The sequence below is a fragment of the Excalfactoria chinensis genome, chromosome Z (assembly GCF_039878825.1).
Source record: "Excalfactoria chinensis isolate bCotChi1 chromosome Z, bCotChi1.hap2, whole genome shotgun sequence".
Classification (NCBI taxonomy): Eukaryota; Metazoa; Chordata; class Aves; order Galliformes; family Phasianidae; genus Excalfactoria; species Excalfactoria chinensis.
The window spans coordinates 66,258,488-66,279,527 of NC_092857.1; the positions used below are offsets into that span (position 1 = coordinate 66,258,488).

Here is a 21,040-nt window from a genome sequence, read left to right on the forward strand (position 1 = left end):
TATATATTCCAGGAAGTGCCAAAAAAGCAGTATTTCTATGCAGCCTAATCATTACAGCAGTTTTATTTATTTAATACCATATATAAAAGTAGTTTGCATTTTTTGGGCCAGATATTGAAGCTCCTCAGATCCAGTGTCCAGAAAATATTGAGACTGAAACTCTGGAACATCAAAACTCTGCTAATATCAGCTGGCAGATCCCAGTAGCTGAGGATAACTCTGGAGATGAGGTAAGTTAGAATCTTTGCATTTGACCAGGTGCTGTCTTTTTATAGCTAGTTATTTCAAATTCGTTTTCTGAACCACTGGAATTCACTTCTTCTGACAAGCCTGAGTAGAAGAAAAATCTGCTGAAAACTTTTTATATTGAGAATTCAGCATTTTCTGTCCTCTTTAGGGTTATGCATTCGCAGAACACTCCACATGGTGTCTAAGCACATGAAATCTCATATGTTTAATTTATGTAGTCAAAAGAAGGAATGTGCCCTTGTTTATAAAATGGAGACAGATGCTTTAAAAATGAGCTCTTAGAATGGAAAGAAGTTTAATAAATGCTTCTTAGAAGGAAGTAAACCAGTTCATTAATCAAAAAGGCTAGCAAAAGCAGACTGCGATAAGTGAAAATGCGCTTCAGCTTCCCACCCAACAAAGAAAAATATTGCTTGCTTATCCCATGAAACATTCAGACATAGGCCTTTGGGTACTATGTGTAACAGAGGTCTGGAAATGCACACGACAGGGAAAATTTGCTCCAGAGCTGTTTCATAAGAAGTAGTGTTACCTACTGGGTCAAGCACGATCAAGTTACAGCAACTGACTGCATTATCTTGAGTCAGAAGGAGTATGACTCTATGTATTCTCCAAATTTGCTGCAAACACAAAGGCGTTTTTCATGTTGTGAGCAACATCAGTAAAAGAGTTTTAAGTTTGTACTTTTTGCTGCAGCACGGCCTTCATCAGATACTATCACTGTGCTGACACAGAATCATTTGATGACCTGTAGAAATGAGGTACCTTCACACTCAGTTGTAGCTGGTTTGTCAAAGCCACAGTCAAACTGTTTTACTCATGTGAAGCCAGATCTCTTAAAAATAAGCTTCATAACACAGTTCTTGTCTATATGAGAGAGATGTGGTCCACATGTAGGTGTCATATACTACAAACAAGGATATTTTTTTGTGATGATAGGATGCTTCCATGTGTCTGTATGTTGCTGACATACACAATATATAGATTAAAACTAGCTGTTTGAGTCCTCATGACCCACAGCTGCCTTCTGCGCACATTTCCCAGGTATTTTGCCCTTGCAGCTGGAGACATGAACTGTAGACAAAGCAGTTTTGATCTAGCGTAGCTTGTGTGCAGTGTAGTAATGAAAACAGAAGTCAATTTTGGGTTGTTTTAGTGCACAGTGCTGTAATGCAGCAGGTCAGGGTACAAATCCTGGCTGAGTAAGCCCCTGTAGCTAAAAGGAAAGTAATCTTTAGGAGGGGAAGACAGGCACTCTGTTGCGAAGTCCACCTTCATTATTTGCATAGGCTATGAGCATCAACTAGGAGCAGAATCAACATTAGAGGATACTATTTTTTGTTTGTTTCTTGCATTACATGAGTGTCATGAATACTAGCTTGTTTTCCCTTTTAAATAACAATTGTCTTCCTATAAAAGGTCTCAGTGCACGTTACCCCAGTTTTCATACCGCCATATCTTCTCCCAATTGGTGAAGTTGCCATTACATACAGAGCGGTTGATAAGTCTGGGAATGAGGCAAGCTGTACGTTCAGTGTCAAGGTCATCGGTAAGTTCAATGGGGAAGAGTCAGTTGTGGTTGAAATATTTTGTGCACAAAGAGACTGTGAATCAGTGTGACCCTCACTGTGTGTTTGAATAAGCCCAAGGGTAATGTTAAGAACCCTCCTTATACAGATAGATTAAATGCTTCTTTGTGTTGTCACTTAACTACCTTTATCATGTGCATCTTTTTTAATTCCTGAAAAACTATAAGAATTTACTAATCTCCTCTACATTGCTGATGCATGTAATTGTTCATGTCTTTCTGCCAGACAGCTTTGGTATTCAGCAGTCTTGTTAAACAAGGTTTGCTTTGGGGAAAGCAAGCAGAATGTAGAAACCATGAGTTCAGGTGAAAAATTTTTTTGTGTGTGTGTTAGTGCCATGCCATTTCACCTGGTGTCTGCCAGTTGCAGCAGTTATAAAGGTGTACTCCTAACTTTATTGTGTCTTCTGATGCAAATTTAAAACTGCACTTTACCTGACTTCTTTTCATTGTAGATTTCATGACTGTATCTGTAGCTCAGCAAGCTAATATCTTGCAAACTTTTCAAATTCTATAGATGCAGAACCTCCTGTAATTGACAGATGCAGATCTCCACCCCCCATACAGGTAGTAGAGAATGAATATCCAGCAACATGGGAAGAACCACAGTTTTCAGACAATTCAGGTAAGACGGTGTCCCCCCAAACATGCACAGAACAGTGAAGAGTAGGGAGTTCCAACCTGCTCAACTTTATTCACTTGTAGTTTAGGATTTTGTCTTTGTAATTGTTTGTTTTCAAGAACACATCATTTGGAACACACGCTACAATTTCCTTCTCCATTTGTTGTGATTGAGTGTGAGCATCCCTTTATGACTCAGTGACTTCATACATTGTCTTTTAATTCTTCTAGGTGCTCCTCTGACTATCACTAGAAGCCATGAACCTGGAGATCTCTTTCCCAAAGGAGAAACAACAGTTCAATATATAGCCCTGGATCCTTCTGGCAATAACAGGACATGTGAAATACACATTGTCATCAAAGGTTTGTTGTATTAGTCTTGTTGCTGCTACTACCATTCAATAACACGTAAGCTGTGGTGTGATACTACAGCTATTCTCAGGTATACAGGTATTCTTGGACCAGATACATTGTTTTGTTTTCACTGAATGTTTTAAAGATTACAACTCTACATCCCTTCTTCATTCAGATATTCCCAGTTTCTTAATTAGGTATTCCTGGTTTCCGTGGGAGTAACTTGAAGGCAGTCAGGATGTTTATAAACTTTCTCAGAGTGAAGAAGCACAGTGGTGAATTTGGCTCTGTGCCTTCAAGTTAGGTGTAAAAGCACTGAAATTACTGTTCGTTAAGCAGTGAAACTTTCGGTTGTTGATCCATTTTTTTCTCAGTGACAAATAAGGTGTGAAATGAATTAGTAGGTGTTACTGAAGTCAAACTTCAAATCTGTTCTTAAAAAGGAAAACTTAATCGAAGCATTTTTGTGATCACCTACAAATACTGTAGCAGATACTGGAATCCACTTTAGGTCATGGAAGCTGCCTGCTCCTATTCATGCATTTATGTTGCTTGTATAGACACATTTTCTCCACGGTTAACCTTTTTCTTTAAAGATAAGTCAGTAATTTGGTGGTGTATAAAGAATGAAAATGATACACTACCTCTACCCTCTAGTGCCTAATGTCTCCGTTTGTTGTGCATATAAAGAAATGTTAGTGAATAGAGTATTTAAAATTATGCAAACTGCAGTCTTGGTTATAGCACTGCAAAAGATAAATTACAGATGGATGTGCTACATTCTGTCTTGCTTCTGTAAATCTTAGCAAGAAAAAGACAGTTCTTAGAATTCATATTGTTTCAGGTGTACGCCACTTCAGGCTTTCTTGTTGTTTTGACACTCATGAGATCATGTTCTCAGATGTTGACTGTGTCTTCTTGTGGCCTGTAAGATAGATCATAACTGAGATTTTATAGTCAGTTCCTCCTAAGATTGTTCTGGCAAGCCCCTGTGTTGTTGCAACAGTGTAGAATGGATAATGCTTAGTTTGGGGATTCAATACGTGGTATTTACTTTACTGCAATTCATTGTATGAAAATACGTGTAAAAATTTTAATTAATTTTTTGTGGTATTTTAGTAGGCACATCCATGACCGTGCACCTTTGAATAAGAAATACTTTGCTTTGGGTTTGAGCCTTGCATTTTGGAGGGTTTATTTAATTTTTCTTTGTGTATTTTTCTCAGGTTCTCCCTGTGAAATCTCCTTTGAGCCTGTGAATGGCAATTTTACATGCACATCAGATGAAGTGGGTGTCAATTGTACGTTGCGCTGTGCAGAGGGTTATAGCTTCTCAGAGGGATCAAGTGAAAACTACTATTGTGCATATGAGGATGGTGTCTGGAAGCCACCTTACTCTCCAGAGTGGCCTGACTGCTCTTGTAAGTCTTAATATTTTTAGCCTGTTTTGTGAAATGAATCCGCTGCTCATCAAACAATGCTCTTAATGAGGAATTAAATAAAAATATTTTAGGAATTATGACCACTGTATATTGATAATAAATCTCTCATTCCACAATATTGCAAATGAACTCAAAAGTCCCTAGAAGTGTTATTTCAGAAGTTCTCTGAAATACAAAAATAGTAGTCAATTTGTATCCTGAGAAACAAGCTAGCAAGGATGGCAAAGCAGACAAGGCCTATCATTAGTTTGAATTGGCATTTGAAATATGTTGTAGTTTGTGTGCAAACACTCAGTGCTTATTTAACAGGAATTTCAACAGTATTTGCAAATGGTAAGTGCAAATTTATTTGTAAAAGCAGTGCATGCTGTAATTACATATCTACTTATCACCAGATCAGAAGCTTTTATTAATTTCCTTCAAGATGAACAGTAACAAAGCCATGAGCTATGGACTTTCCCAGCTTTGGTGACATTTTAACAATAGAAGTATGAGAGCTACGTGCAAAGCCAATCCTGGCACCAACTTGAACCTACTCTCATCAGAGTGGATTTTTTGTTTCAGCAAAGAGCAATAGTTCAACTGTGAACAAATTACAATTACATTTCAGAGCCGTCTATCAAATCAAACCCCTTAACTTGAACACCTGGGAATTTTGCTTTGCTTAAATTCTGATTTTTTTTTGTATTTAGTCTAGCAGCTGCAGTAGCTGGACTTTCAGAACTTGATTCTCTCTCAATAGAAAGGAAGAGTGGGATTTAGGATTATGACAGCTGGGAAGTTTTTCCATTAAGAAAATTTGATAATAGATACATCACAGGCATATTTCTTTGATATCCATTAGCCATCCCATCAAACTGTTGTGGAAATGCCAAGGGATGTCTGTCAAGGAGTATTTAGTCTACTTTAATATCGGTCTGAATTTTCTGAGAAATTAATGTTACATTTTAGGGAAAAATAGACACTTTCTTGTATATAATGCCGCATGTTTGTTTTTTTTTTATTATTTAAAGGCAGTGCTTCTTAGCTTAGTATAATCCAATTTTGGCTAGTCCTCTGAAACTATTGCACTGACCAACAAAAATTTCATTCTCCAACATTTTTCAGTAAATCGTTTCGCAAACCATGGGTTCAAATCCTTCGAGATGCTTTACAAAGCAACACGATGTGATGACAACAGTCTTCTAAATGGCTTTTCTGATGCTTTCCAGAGCGCGCTCGGTAAAATGGTAGGTTAGTAAATGCTACTTCCTTTTATGTCATTTTAAAGAGTATAACTTCCTGTGACAGCTGACTGTTTTCATACATGAAAAATACAACGGCAACTTGGAAATGGGATTTGTGCTTTTTTTTGGAAGATGACAAGTCCTCCTTTAAAAACAAAGCTGATGCACCCAAATTGTCATTCAGTCTTCAATGAGAAGTTATTTAGGGACAAGATTTGAAGAAATGTCCACACAGCTTAAGGACTTGATACTCACAAGTTTTTGGTAGGATTTTAAAGAGAATCTCGCAGTCTTGAAAATCCCAGGTTGTTACTTTGTGAGAGTGAGATGTAATGATAAAATATACTTGTTTTACATATAGTATATGTAACGTACATCTAGATAACACAGTGAACACACACAGATAAAGAGAGATAAAATCTGCATTTGGTGCTCAAGTCTGGGCACTTTTAGCCAGGGGTAGTGATTTAAATACTTTGCTCAAATTTCTTGAGGTTTTGAGTTCTAATCAATAAATACTGCACACCAGCTTATTTGAAGGGGTAGCACATTCCTTCTCTGTGCTGTCTTACGTTTCGTTTCAGTATTACCACTCTCCCTCTTAATCCATGTGTCTGTCCTCAGCTGTGAAGCAGAAGCAGCAGGCCTTTGTGTTGTGGTCTAAAGAGCTGATGCTCAGGCCCCATGTGATGCTATTGTTCCAGATTATAGTACCTGGGCAGTTAAAGATGTCTTACAGAAAAAGGCCTGTCTTCTGTAAGCCTCACTGGTAACTGAAAAGCATTATTAGTGTATATAGCTACTGGCAGACTACTGCAGCTTTAGAATCCCTATCAGTAGTTCTGATCAAAAGACTTAAATCTCAAGTAATACTTCCAGGCAATCTTTGACACTTGGTCCCGAATATCTGCTACTCTCTTGACTTACTTCAGGTTTTTCTAGCAGAAAAATCTTGGCTGAAGAGCTTGTTTTTCAACTACCACTGGATTTCATTGCTTAGACTATTAGTATGAGCAGACAAATAGGAAAATTGGAAAAAATGTTCAGAGACCTGCTCAGGAAGTTATACCAAAATGCAGCAATCTTGGAAAAGAGTTAACAAGGCTGGTTTGATTATGTCTCTTCCTATTCCCAATAGCTTTAGTCTAGAACAGAGATAGGAAAAGGGGGAGCATATCAGCAGGAGCCATCTTTCCAATGAAAAAGCAATATGGAGAAAATAAACCAATCCCAAAATAAGTCCTAGAGACCAGCTTCTTTGTTATCAATTTGGAAGAAGCAAGACATAGAGATTTTATAAAGTAATGCATTTGTCTGTTCTTTTCTAATGTCCATTGCCTTTGTGGAGAGACAAAATCTATCAATACCGGCCAGTCTTCTGTAGTTCTCTATTCTGTGGTTTCTGGGCAGACCACAGTGAAGACTCAACAAAAATAAAGAGCAGGTCTAAATTCCTGTGACTTCCTACCAGCAGAATTCATCAACACAATGATGGAGAGCCACACTTCTGTCCTGTGAATCGTTCACTTAGCTGGAAATGCCTCTTCTCTTGTAGCCTTCTTCAGGAGAGGCTTTTCCAAGGCTTTGCAGTCATTTTTGAATGACAGCCTTCATCTTGTGGGGCAGCATGCAACTATTGCTGTTCCAGATGAGGAAATTAGATAAATCACTTGCAGGGATCCAGAATTTGCATCCTCAGCAACTGCCGTGATTGAAACAGGCACGAAAGGAGAAGTCTTGTGCCAGAGAAAGAACAGGGCCAGGGCTTTACATTAACACAGATTTCTTAAGTTGGGTCTGAGCTATGTCATTCTGTACTTTTAATGCTCTTCTTCTTTATGTTGTAAGGTCCCATCATTCTGTAATGATGTTGACGATATTGACTGCCGACTGGAAGATCAGACACAGAAACATTGCTTGGAGTACAATTACGATTACGAAAATGGATTTGCCATTGGTAATTACTGATTGCACAGAACATTAGCCATCCAGGTTTAATGTGGCTTAGTTCCTTTCTTGCTGAAATACTGCAATGTGTTGTATGGAATACTTAAACAAAAAATTAGAATATTAAGATACTAAGCAATTATGCAACACATTCTATTGTGGAATTGTTTGCTCTCTGTTTTCAGTAGTGCTTCCTGTATAGTGCATATATGAAGGAAAAGTTTACTGAGATGTTTCATGACGGGGGGAAGAAGAAGCATGCACATGCACACGAACATGCTGAGTGCTACTGGCTTGCTGCTTCGAAGAAAGCAACATTTTTAAACATAACACTTTCAAACCAAAACACTGCAAAGGCACAACAGATATTTCTGGAGATTGTTAAGAAAACAGGGTTACTTTTTGTCTTTGGTGTTGGTTTCAGTCCACACTTGCAAGTTCATGTTGTGATTACTTCAGTACAGCTTCGTGCTCATTCTCTCACCTTTTAGACATTCTTCGCTGGATTTAAAAGGACATTTGTTTGCAATTAGACACAGGGGACTAGAGGCTTAATCTGCAAGTTGTCATCAGGGGAGGAGTGAATGTTGACAATAACTGGAACTAATTTGTAAAGTCACCTGGAGGAAACAGTATTGAGAAAATGAGACACAGGGTTCTATTCTGTCTCATGTCAATCTCTTCTCAGAATTACCTTGTTGCTGTTTTTCTGGGTTGATTCTAATAATATTACACTGGGCAGGTAGGAGAGGAGAACTCTCCTCGAGTTAAAAGAGACAAGAGTTTAGAAGATTTGTTATGGAGTAATTACACATTATCAGCCCCAAAGCTGTGAGGTTGAATTGCCTTATTTCCACTATGAGTTAGAAGATAAATGACTTAACCTGGTACCTGGCAGAATGTTTTTATGCCTTCACATTATTTCACAAAGAGATAGATGAATGAAATAGACTGTGTCCCTCTAATTTCAATCATGAAAAGGCAGGTTACTTACAGAGCAGGCTAATTGAGGGTGAACTTAAATCATGATGTTTAACAAGAAATGCCTTTCTGGGAGCACTGGATGCAAAGGGTGATGTCACCAGCCTTTTCTGAGAAGGCAGGTGACGGTCCAGCTCTCCCAGGAATTGCGAAGCAGAGATGTTTTGGAGATGCTGCTTTGGGCATACTAGCTGCAGCTGAACAGGAAGAAGAGAGGTTAGTGCAGAATTGCTTCATATATTGCCAGAACTTGAGGGCCCATGCAAGACTGAGGGGAATATAATTGCTGCTTTTATAAGTACCTTTTTAAAATAAATTTTATGTCAGAATTTCTTCAAGGCTTTGGCTAAGTACACAAGTTTCAGTATCAGATTTTTTTCTTCAGTCAGTCATGGTGCAGTAGGCACCTGTGCAGAGGCAAAGTCAGCACGTATTGTTCAGAGGTTCAGTCAGGCCCCATTCTATTGGGGTGTGCTTCAGAAACAAGTAATAATATGACAGGCAGTTATTTTCTACATTATTTTGCTTCTCTTTTTTTTTTTCCTTCTTTAATGTCTGACAGGACCTGCTGGCTGGGGAGCAGCAAACCAGCTGGATTATTCCTACGATGACTTCTTTGACTCTGTGCAGGAAGAAGGCCTAAACAAGCATCTCTCTGCTTTTGCAAAGGCAGCACCGACTCGAGTCAAAAGACATAAGAAGCTGAATGTTCCAATGACTGACCACAAAATCAAGTTAATATTTAACATCACAGGTGAGAGAAGTCAAAATAGCTTCCTTCTAAACCTTCTTAAAAAAAGAGAAATATTCCTAATACATTCAGTGAGACTTTGGATTCAATTCAGAAATCCTGCTGGAGATGCACATGTCAGTTTTCTTGAGACATAGCCCCATTTTGCACATGGCCACCTTTGTGCTTCAAACTGTCAAGCCTGAGTGGTGCAGTCTAGATATACTTCAGAGCAAGCTGGAAGTGCTGACTCTAAATTCTGTGTGCTATTGTGTTCTTTTTTAAAATCCCAGCTAGCGTGCCACTGCCTGATGAAAGGAATGATACATTGGAACTGGAAAACCAGAAACGACTTCTTAAAACTCTAGAGACGATAACAAACAGGCTGAATAGGACCCTCAATAAGGAACCCATGTATTCTTTTCAGTTTGCATCTGAACTCATTGTGGCTGACAGCAACTCATTGGAGACGGAGAAGGCCTTTCTTTTCTGCAGGCCTGGTTCTGTGCTGAAGGGGAGAATGTGTGGTAAGCCAGAGGGCTTCCTCCTCACATATATTTAGAATCTTTTTGAAAAGCAAGGTTTTAGGGGGTATTTTCAGAGGGTAGTGATTTGACACAGTCCAGTCCTTGCAGTCTCTCAGAACAATAAACTGCAAAAATGCTTTGCACAGTTTGACTTCCAGAGGATGTTTATGTTTCTAACCAAGGCTTGTGGAAAAAGGATGCTTTTGTACCCAGGATCCCACTCCCATGGGGAAATCAGGCATATCCACATAGTTGGTGATACTCAGGAAAGCAGTACTTGGTATGCAGTCTTTTAACCCTATTTGTTACTCTTGTGGATGAGATAGGGAACTGGATTTGATTTCCTGTGCACAGTGAAATATTCACAACAGTCCATACAGACAACTCAGGCAAGCTCATTTGCTGAGTAACAGTGTTACATTTCATATGAACAGGGACTGATTAAATGGGAACTCTAGAGGCAAAACATGTATATATGATTGCGTATTCTGAGGGAACTGTATGTTTCCAACGTTACAGTCAATTGCCCCTTGGGTACCTATTACTCCCTGGAGCATCACGCCTGTGAAAGCTGCTGGACTGGGTCCTACCAGGATGAAGAAGGGCAGCTGGAATGCAAAAGTTGTCCATCTGGTAGTTACACTGAGTATCTACATTCCAGGAGCATCTCAGAATGCAAAGGTGAGAACTTCATCTTTTTCAGACAGCTGCCTCTGACTGCCTAGTGCCATCCCTTTGGTCCTCATTACAGGAATGGGATTAACCTGTGAAATGGGAGTCAGTCTTAATTGCCTATTTATGCATGAATGTAAAGAGAAAGGGCCACCATTTCTGTAGTTTGCAGAATGTCCAGGCAGATATTTTAAGAGCTGGCCCTTAGTTTTGTTTCACTTCTGTTTCCTTTCTGTGAGATTCTGAGCTCATTTTGCATGGACTAATACATTTAAAATAATGTGATTCTTGTCCTTGCCAGCCTCTCTCTGTTCTATGGTGACTGTGGATGAAATTTTTGCATTCCATGCTGCGGTACTCTGACTTCAAGCACCTCAGCACCCCTGTCTCATTGCAACATGTTCTGAGAAAGAAGCTACGTTCATTGTGTATTTATTGTTTTATTAGTCATTTTCTTCATTAAAAATAAGTGAGTTTCAGTAAATCATCTGTGAAGATGATTCATTAATAATTCACAAATATATTATCAGTAACTTAGCACATATTCTTTTGTTTTTACGATTTCAACATCTTTTTCAGAGGTTAGGAGCCATGTTTCCTGTTTGGACATTACTTATTTCTTATGATTTTTTCTGCCTCACAGCTCAGTGCAAGCAGGGAACATATTCACCTAATGGCCTTGAGACCTGTGAAACGTGTCCACTTGGCACATATCAACCAGCATTTGGATCCAGAAACTGCATCTCTTGCCCAGAAGATACCTCAACAGTAAAAAGAGGCGCAGTAGATGTCTCAGCTTGTGGAGGTGTGTAACAAATAGGTCTATGAAATTTCTACAATTGAATTTTAGAAAGGGGAAGGAAGCTGCATTGAAAGCTGTCTCTGTCAACAGCAACAACAGAAAAAAAAATAGAAGGAAATTCTTCCCAGATATTTAATAGGTCTTTGAGAAGAACTTTTCACCTAATAGTGAAATAAACATCTCTTAAGGTTGTTAATTCCCAGTGGGTTTCACCCCACTCATTAATATCTAAGAAGGAGCTGTGAGGGAAGGAAAGAGAGCGACCAGAAAGAGTGCAGACTGCAGGGTCAGGCAGAAGTGATCTCCTTCCAAAAAATGTCCTTTTTGTTCTTGCAGTACCGTGTTCTGCAGGGGAGTTCTCTCGTACAGGTTTGACACCTTGTTACCCTTGTCCCAGAGACTACTATCAGCCAGACCCAGGAAAGTCCTACTGCTTGTCGTGTCCCTTTTATGGAACAACAACACTCATTGGTGCCAGATCCATCACAGATTGTTCAAGTAAGCCAAATTCACTTTTATTTTGGCATACCGGTGTTGTCCCTGTGCTACATGGAAGGAGTAACTGAGATATGTACCATGGCTTAATAACAACGTATGGATATACAGAGTATGTGTGTATGTATATGTGCGTATATATACACATGCACACTATGTATGTGTAAGTGTATATGTGTACAGTGTGTGTATATATGCTCATGTGTATGCATATAATGATGTGGGTGAGCAAATGGCTGATGGCTTGGGCCCAAAGGATTATGATAAATGATGTCTGGTCTGACTGGTGGCTGGTCTCTGGCAGAGATCACTAGGGCTCCATTTTAGGGCCATTTCTCTATGATGTCTTTGTCAGTGACTTGGATGTAAAACTAGGTGTTTTGAGCAAGTTTGCTGGCAATACTAAATTGGGGGAAGCTGCTGACTCCACCGAGGGTGGAGAGACCTTGCAGAGAAATCTAGACCATCTCCAACAGCATGAAGTTTAACAAGAGTAAGTGCCAGATGCTCCACCTGGTTTACTCTGGCTATACATACAATCTCTGGGATGAGATACTGGAGAGCAGCCTCCTGAAGGAGATTTGTGGGTTCTGGTTGATAGCAAGTTGAACGTGAGCCAGCAGTGTGCAAAGGCAGCCAGAAGGGTCAGCTGTATCCTGGGGAGCATCAGGCATGGCATTACCAGCTGGTTGAGGGAAGGGATTGTCCCACCCTATACTCCACTGATGCAGCCTCACCTTGAGTATTGTGTGCAGGTTTGAGCATCATAGTACAAAAAGGACATTAAACTATCAGAGAGTGTCCAAAGGTAGGCTATGAAGAAGGAGAAAGTTCTGGAAGACAAGAGCTGTGACGAGTGGCTCATGCAACTTCTCACAGAGAGCAGAGGGCAGCACTGAGCTCTGCTCACTGGTGAGAGTGACGGGTCCTGAGGGAACAGCTTGGAGCTGTGTTAGGACTGGGGGGTTAAGGAAAGGTTGTGCCCCAGAGGGCGGTGGGTATGGCACAGCTTCCCAGGGCAGTGGGAATATAGAACCATAGAATCACCAAGGTTAGAAAAGACCTTCTCCAGCACCTCCGTGGGCAGCTCATTCCAATGCCTGACCACTCTTCTGGAAAAAATATACTTCCTAATACCCAACCTGAACCTCCCCTGGCGCAACTTGAGGCCATTCCCCTTAGTATATATGTGACATGTATGCTTACTTATCTTTTAGAAAACTTACAAATACGGAATATATGCATAAATATAAAATTCTACATGCTTGCTGTGAATCTGGGGTTTTATTCCCATAAATTCACTTATTTTCAGACTCTCTTTAGATGCATTAATAAAATGCAATGCCTATGCCTTCACCATCCAGTATTATTAACAACATGTTTGTATCTTTCCCCTTTAGGTTTTGGCTCTACTTTCTCAGCTGCTGAGGAAAGTGTGATGATGATACCAGCCTCTCCAGAAAATATCAGCAAACAATACAAAGTCAGCAGTCAGGCAAGGACAAGATATCTTTTCTAGTATTGCCTCTAATAAAAAGAAGCCACACTTCTTATGTCAGCAGTAAATTAATAAGGCTTTTTAAAATGTAATTGTTATGCTGACTGCATTTCCTGAAGAGTTGAGAGTAGTGATTGTTAGGGGAACCTTCAAACCCTCTTTCTGATTATAAAAGCATTTCTGGTGAATAGAAGTGTCCACATCAGCTCACTGACAGTCTTAAATGTTGGACTTGAAGCTTTCATCTGATGTATGAGATATTTATCAAACTTACAAAAGAAATGTAAACTCCATGGAGAGAGTTCAGTCAGTCCATGAAAAGTAAGCTGATTATACTTGGTCATTTTATGGCTTCCACATGCTGGATTGTAGCAGTTAAGACCAGGAACCTAGGTCCCAGCTGTAAAATCTTTATTTTGCTTATTACAGTATGGATATACTTGAGGGGAGGCAAGCAGAGTTCTCTTCTGCTGTGAGTACTGCTTTTGAAATACAGGGAAATCCTCACATAATAGAAACTACTCTGTTGACAGTATGTGCCACAGATGCTGCCTTACCCATCACCCAGTCTGTAACTCAGACAAGGCTGCTTTATATGAATCAAAATTGAAGATGTGTTACTGGAGCAAAGCTGACTGGTGATAAGCTAAAGATGTTAAACAATGGTTCCCACTTGGTGACAGACCTATCTGGCATTATTGTATTTGAACATATACTGAAGGAATTCTCTGGATTCAGGTTTGTAACCTGAGAAAAAATAACACCCTACCCTGAAGCCCACCACCAGTTCACTTAATGACAATAAAATGACAATAAAAGTAGCAGGAAGCGATTAGCCTGTATGAAAGGATGCAAAGCAGAGAACTCTCATATAAAGTACAGCATAGTATAAAATTTCACCTGTCAATCACAGCTCAGAAAGTTCTAGTGGAAGAGCCACAGTGATCATGTTTTGGTAATTAAAAATAGTAATCCACATTCTTCTGTAGAAATAAGGATGATTTGTGTGTAGAGGAGACAAAGAGGAAAGTCTAGAAGTTAATGCCAGGGATGGTTTTATTCCCAGCTATTGAAGTTGATAATAGAGTGTGCTATTTAAAATAAGAATATTTTGTTCCTCATCTACTTCCGCACTTACTGTAATTGTATTATTATTGCCTGTGGCAGGTGTTTCATGAGTGTTTCCTGGAGCCATGCCACAACAATGGGACATGCAAACAGCTGGGAAGCGGATATATTTGCATATGCCCAATTGGATATACAGGTAAAAAAATGTGGTAAGCAGAGGAAGGAGCTAAGATGGCTCCAGGTCTTTAACATGAGCAAAGATAAAGGAGCGGAACATTTCAGTGCAGGAGTATAGGCTAACTAAGTGGAATGTCTGTCATAGATTTGTATTTGTATTAAAAGAAAAGAAATAGTTCCTCATGTTCTTGCTGAATTATATGTTTATCAAAAGGGGATTATCAGTGGGATTTCTTTAAGTGGTATTAATAAAAAATCCTGTGGAATTCAGTGAGAGTGGAGTGAGCAAAGCTTTGTGGATTTGAAAGTCCTTTGCTTAGTGATATTTATACCTGGATGACGGATTTGAGTGCACGCTAAGTAAGTTTGCAGATGACACCAAGTTGGAAGGTGGTGTTGATCTGCCTGATCAGGGGGGTAGGGAGGCCCTCCAAAGGGATCTGGATAGGCTGGATCACTGGGCTGAGGTTAATGGGATGAGGTTCAACAAGGCCAAGTGCCAGGTCCTGCACTTTGGCCACAATAACCCCATGCAGCGCTATAGGCTTGGGGCTGAGTGGCTGGGTGACTGTGAAGAGAAAAGGGACCTGGGGGTGTTGGTTGATGCTCTGCTGAACATGAGCCGACAGTGTGCCCAGGTGGCCAAGAGGGAGCTAGGAGATATGGTTTAGTGGTTTTCTGTAGATGATCTTCTAGGTCCTTTCCAACCTTGTGATTCTATGATTCTATGATTTATGGCTAGCAAAACCTGGAAGTTTGCACTGTGAACAGCTAATTCCACCAGATATTCCTTCTTCCCATCAGCTTCATGGCTGCTCCAGTGCAAACAGATGACTTGTTACCAAAAAGTTCCTGATCTGTTAGTCATGGTAGAATATTAAGTGCTACCCTCTGGAACTGATTGGACTGTTATTTCATATTTTTCACAGTTTTTTAATAGCTTTTTGTCTCGGGTCAGTGTTAAAGTACAACCAAAAAGAAGATAACTAGAACATCTACTAATGTTCACAATTGAGAGTATTACCAATAGTGGGAGCTATTGGTTATAAATGAACAGTTGGACTGGATGATCTTTTAGGTCTTTTCCAACATTGGTGATTTTGTGTTTCTGTGATTCTGTGATAATCATATTTTGCTACATTATGTAATCATAACTTCCTTAGTTTTTTAACAATTTCCTGTTTTGTTTCCGTGTTCTCAAACCTTTATTTTGCATTCTAGGCTTGAAATGTGAAACAGAAATGGATGAATGTAAATCCTCTCCTTGTCACAATAATGGAGTGTGTAAAGATGGCATTGGGTCCTTTGTTTGCCACTGCAAGCCAGGCTATTCTGGTAATTTAATTGTTTCTTCTTCAGAAACATATTTCTGTGCTAAGTAGATAACAGAAAACAACAGGGCAGTGCTAAATAGAACCATAACAGGAAACTAGACAGATACATAGGCTAGAAGAAAGTTGTACTGTACGTGAATAACTTTTGAAATAAAAAGGACAGTCACTCTTGACAGCATGCACTTCTGTTTTGTGATATTACTTTTCTGAAGATGAAAAAAGGAAAGAAAGAGTGAAGATTAGGAAATGAGTAAATAATCATAGGAAGGATGTCTGTGAAACTGAATATGGCTTGATCAGATGAAGCATTTATGCAGTTGCTTTACTGTAGCCCTTAGTTAGTGAATAGCTTTTTTCTTATCTTGTTCCTCAGTCTTTTAACTGACAACCTGCATGCATGTCAGAGATGTTGAAATCTGTGGGGATACTGACATGCTGAAGTACTTTGCCAAAGTACTTAATTTCTAAATATAAAAGTAAACTATTAGAGTACATCATTTGGCAGCAGATTAAAAAGAAGACCTGGTGTTATCCACCAGAAATGGACTCCCTCATTAAGTTTATGGCCATGCATATATTGACAGCAGCATTTGCTGAGCATTTTAAAAATCTTTTTGTGGTCTTGGCATATTCCATATCCCATCAGCTGAGTAATACGGATGATCTGTTTCAAATGTTTTCAACAGCATGGACAAACATGGAGTTTTATCACTTGATCTCATCAGGCCTTTGTTATTCAAGAGCTGCAGTGCAGTTCTGCCTTCTGTATTTGAACACAATGTAAACCTTGACTGTGTTTGTGCCCTTTTGCTATTTGAAGGTCTCTTGTGTGAGAAAGATATAAATGAATGTAATTCCAGTCCATGTTTGAATGGAGGCCACTGTGTTGATGAGAAAAATGGTTACCACTGCACTTGTGCAAAAGGATTCACAGGTACACTATTTCTTGTGTGAGCCAGATTTCACTCTTTCTAACCCAAAAAGATGGCTTCCTTCCCTGACCAAAGTATTTCAGTCTCCTTGCTATGTGTTATATATGTGGTATGTTGGTTTGGGTGTATTAGCTTCTGCAGGTTCATGTAGTCTCTGTGAGTATCTGTAGTGCAACACTGTGTCTTCAGAAGACCTACAGGGTGATTGGTCTTCCACTCCAGACCTTGCCAATAACTTATTGTGTGGTTGTTGAGGAAAGAACGATGCAATTCACACGAATTGAATTAATTTGTTTTAAAAAAGTAAAATCACATGCAGTTTTTTCTTCAGATCTTGTAACACAGAGCTTCTGTTTCAACAGAAGTTTGTTTGTCATGATTTTTTTTTTCACTTTCCACATTTTCTCCTTATATTTAAGGTTCAAACTTAATGTCTTCTGTAGCAGTTTTCCATTAGTTGATCAGAATAGTTACTCTGATTATTTCCTGATTCAGCCCAAACTACTCACACAGTAGGCAATATCCATTTAGATTCCTGACATAAATGTTAAATTTACAACTACAAAGATAGTTCCTGTAACATTTCTGTGCCCAGTTTACCTCAGATAGTGGAGTAAATCCCAGTCCTTCTACCCCAGTATTTGCTGTTTTCTGGAAAGTAGGCAACAGCCTTTAGAAACCAGGAATGGTTTGGCGACCTTTTTTCAGCTTAAATCAAATCAAATCATGTTCCTGGTGGACGACAGGTTGGCCATGAGCCAGCAGTGTGCCCTTGTGACCAAAAAGGCCAATGGCATCCTGGGGTGCATTAAAAAGAGCGTGGCCAGCAGGTCGAGGGAGGTGATCCTCCCCCTCTACTCTGCCCTGGTGAGGCCTCATCTGGAATACTGTGTCCAGTTCTGGGCTCCCCACTACAAAAGAGACAGGGATCTCTTGGAAAGAGTCCAGCGGAGGGACACAAAGATGGTAAAGGTTCTGGAGCATCTCCCCTATGAAGAAAGGCTGAGTGAACTGGGTCTGTTTTGCCTTGAAAAGAAGACTGAGAGGGGACCTGATCCAGGTTTATAAATACCTGAGGAGTGGAGGGGCAAAGTGATGAAGCCAGGCCTTTTTCAGCAGTGTGTGGAGACAGGACAAGGGGAAACAGCTAGAAAATGGAGCATAGGAAGTTCTGCATAAATGTACACAAGAACTTCTTTATGGTGAGGGTGATGGAGCACTGAAACAGGCTGCCCGGGGGGGCTATGGGGTCTCCTCTGGAGATATTCAGGACCCGCCTGGATGCCGACCTGTGCGACCTGGTGTAGGGAACCTACTTTGGCAAGAGGGTTGGACTCGATGATCTCTGGAGTTCCAACCTCTATGATTCTGTGATTCTGTGAAAATGCAGCTGCAACTTTGTCCTTTTCTTTCTAGGTGCTCACTGTGAATCTGAGGTCAACGAATGCCTTTCAAACCCATGTCTTAACAGAGCTGTTTGCGAAGATCGAGTTGGTGGTTTCTCCTGCAAGTGCCTCCCAGGTTTTATTGGCGTCTTGTGTGAAAGAAACATTGATGAGTGTCTCAGCAGACCCTGTAGGAATGGGGCTACATGCAGAGATGGTATCAACAGTTTCAGGTGAAAAATAAATGATTGATATAAAACAGTGTGGAAAGTCAGGTCTGTTGTGATGCTTCACATGTCTTAGATTTCAGTGGGGTCAGTTTATGCGTGCTAACAGAGATTTTAAAAGCAAAGATGATAAATCGTGGTGTCTCCATCCTTTTATTCCAAGGTAGATAGCAAAGAAAATATGCAGAGCTTGATGTATAAGCATGTTAGTGTTGTAACCTGGTTGAGTGGTTTAATCCCCACTGGCAGCTAAGCCCAATGCAGCTGCTGGCTCACTATCTCTCTGTTGCTTAAGGAAGTGAATCCAAAAGGGAGCAGCATGAAAACTTGTGGTTTAAGGTAAAGGCAGTTTGATAGGTAAGGCAAAAGCTATTTGAGCAAGCAGTGCAATGTAAGGAACTCATGCACTGCTTCCCACGAACAGGAAGATGTTCAGCCATTTCCAGAAAAGTAGAGCTTCATCCTATACTAGTTTATTGGGAATACAAACACTGTAACTCTACAACACTGCTGTGCTTCCTCTTTCTTTATTTCAGCTTTATTTCTTAGCATAATGTCATAGGATATAGAATATCCCTTTGGTCAGTTTTGGTCAGCTGTCTTGGCTGTGTTCCCTCTGAAACTATTCAGCTGTCAGGGCAGAATGAGAAGCAGAGAAGTCCTTGACTCTGTGCAAGTACCGGTCTGCAGTCACTAAGGCTACTATTTTCATAACAAATCCAAAACACGTCACCATACTAGTTTCTGTGAGAAGATTAACTCTATCCCAGACAAAACTAGGACATATTTAAGTATTCTTATTCCAGAAGAACCACACTTTTCTCAAATCTCAAGGGCTTGCTTCCTTCTGGGGTAACTGATGGCAGGATGTGTATCTGATAATACTACCTTTCTGAAGCCTACATGACACTGAGAGAGTAGAAAGATTAAAATACATTATTGGAATCTTTCAAATTCTTATTTATGCTCTAGTGTATCTGAACTCAGATCTGTTATGAATACTGATAAGAATCTCCTGTTGTGGATCACAGTGAAGAGACAAACCAGCTTGTACTGTCTGTCTTTAACATGCCTTTCCCTCCCCAAAACCTCAGAAGTTTTTGTACCTTTCAGATATCTTGGTTTCCTTTAGAGTATTTCTCTGCCTGCATGATCTCTGTTCTGTAATTCTCTAGACTTGAGAATGCATGCTTCACTCATGGGAATACAACAATAAAGTTTCCTAGTTTAGTGTGAAGAAATGCAGACATTGGATTTAACTATTATATTATCCCTGTTAAAAATGAGAATGCTGCAGCCCTATCAGCTGATAGCATGCAAGCATACTTAAAAGGAACAAGCAAAATAAAACTGCATTTATTCTGTAGTATACATTCTGCTCTTCTTTCAGTATATGGCCTCCCCATATGCAGACCTGGTCTTACGGCTGGAATTTTTTTTACAGAAAACACATTTAAAGTGTGTTCTCTTTTCCTTCACAGGTGTCTGTGTGTGACAGGGTACACAGGACAAAACTGTGAAGTGAACATCAATGACTGTGCCTCCAGCCCCTGCTTAAACCATGCCACCTGTGTGGATGCCCTGAACTCGTACGTTTGTAAATGTCCTCCTGGCTTTACAGGCAGCAGGTGTGAAACAGGTACACAGGAACAAGTGGCAGAAAAAAGGTGGCTTGACTGAGTGTCTGGGTAGAATTTGCACTTGCTGAACTGATTTCGTACCACTTTCTCAGAAAGCAGATAGGGTGGTGGGACTCTGAAAGGCCGAGTGAAGCCTCTGTGACTGCAGCTTTAATACATACAATTGCAAACAAGTAACACTGTATGTGCGAAGTCATATCTGCATGCATTTCTTTCCTAAAGTACAGGTATAATTTTAAGACCCTTTATTTCTATCAAGTGTAATTTGTATGTGCTCTGTGTATTTGAGTTAATTAGCTCTTTGTTTTTCTTTTATTTCTTGCAGGACTTTGCAATGTAGAGGTAGTGACTAGGGCCCAGAAGTCTCAGCTTTAGAATTACTAAGGGTATCAGTTTTCCTACAGTCAGCTAAATTGTGTCACATCTGGTACAATTCCATCAATAATGGTGGAGCTACACCACAGAACCATGACACTCAACTTCATTTGTCTTTTAGGCAAACCATGAAAACTGCACTGTTTTACTAGTAGTTGAATCTTTTACAGTATTTGAGAAATCATGTTGATATTGCAAAGATAGCAGAGAACATACAGATCTTTTAGACCACATGCTATGTCTGAGTTTAAGTAACACCCAGCTTTCAGGAGAGCTCCAGATGGTACATTTGCGTGCAGTATTACGATAATGCATGCTCCTCTGCATTAAATATGGGCAATGCAGAAGCATTCTCACCGGTGCAGTGTATTGCATTTCAGGAAAAAAAACACTTTTTCATTTGCTGCTTTCTGTACACTGACTCCTGTGCATGAAATGGCACAAGCTGATCACACCTTTTTGGGCTTTTGGATGGCAGATAGTTGTGTCAGTTCGTTGTCTGGAGACTGAGAAGCATATCCAGTGCTGTGCAAGGTTCTTGTTCATTCTTTGTTAGATTGTCAGCTGCTTTTTCAGTTGTATTTCTTCAAACCCTTTGTGCTTTTTAGATGTAGAAAGCTCTATATGGTGGCTGATGCTTGACTGTTGTATGTTCTTTCTCATTCTTACAAACAAGGGAATAGTTTCTGTAGATGGGTTCTGTTCCATTTCCTTGCATTTGATGAGAATCCTTTCAGTACTGTTTCTGGGTTTTCTGGAATGTAGCTCTG

At 39.8% G+C, this 21,040-nt stretch overlaps 1 protein-coding gene across 1 annotated transcript in view; it reads left to right on the forward strand.

Moving 5' to 3' along the window:
- SVEP1 (sushi, von Willebrand factor type A, EGF and pentraxin domain containing 1) overlaps positions 1-21,040 on the forward strand; it is a 123,196-nt gene that overhangs the window by 57,097 nt on the left and 45,059 nt on the right. The window contains exons 8-25 of the mRNA XM_072360345.1: positions 112-230; positions 1,669-1,798; positions 2,355-2,462; positions 2,690-2,821; positions 4,039-4,233; positions 5,362-5,483; positions 7,329-7,437; positions 8,971-9,162; positions 9,432-9,665; positions 10,185-10,346; positions 10,981-11,142; positions 11,476-11,637; positions 13,035-13,129; positions 14,300-14,396; positions 15,599-15,712; positions 16,532-16,645; positions 18,060-18,261; positions 19,737-19,894. Of these exons, the coding sequence (XP_072216446.1) occupies positions 112-230; positions 1,669-1,798; positions 2,355-2,462; positions 2,690-2,821; positions 4,039-4,233; positions 5,362-5,483; positions 7,329-7,437; positions 8,971-9,162; positions 9,432-9,665; positions 10,185-10,346; positions 10,981-11,142; positions 11,476-11,637; positions 13,035-13,129; positions 14,300-14,396; positions 15,599-15,712; positions 16,532-16,645; positions 18,060-18,261; positions 19,737-19,894 (2,607 nt within the window). The remainder of the gene's footprint in view (positions 1-111; positions 231-1,668; positions 1,799-2,354; positions 2,463-2,689; positions 2,822-4,038; positions 4,234-5,361; positions 5,484-7,328; positions 7,438-8,970; positions 9,163-9,431; positions 9,666-10,184; positions 10,347-10,980; positions 11,143-11,475; positions 11,638-13,034; positions 13,130-14,299; positions 14,397-15,598; positions 15,713-16,531; positions 16,646-18,059; positions 18,262-19,736; positions 19,895-21,040) is intronic.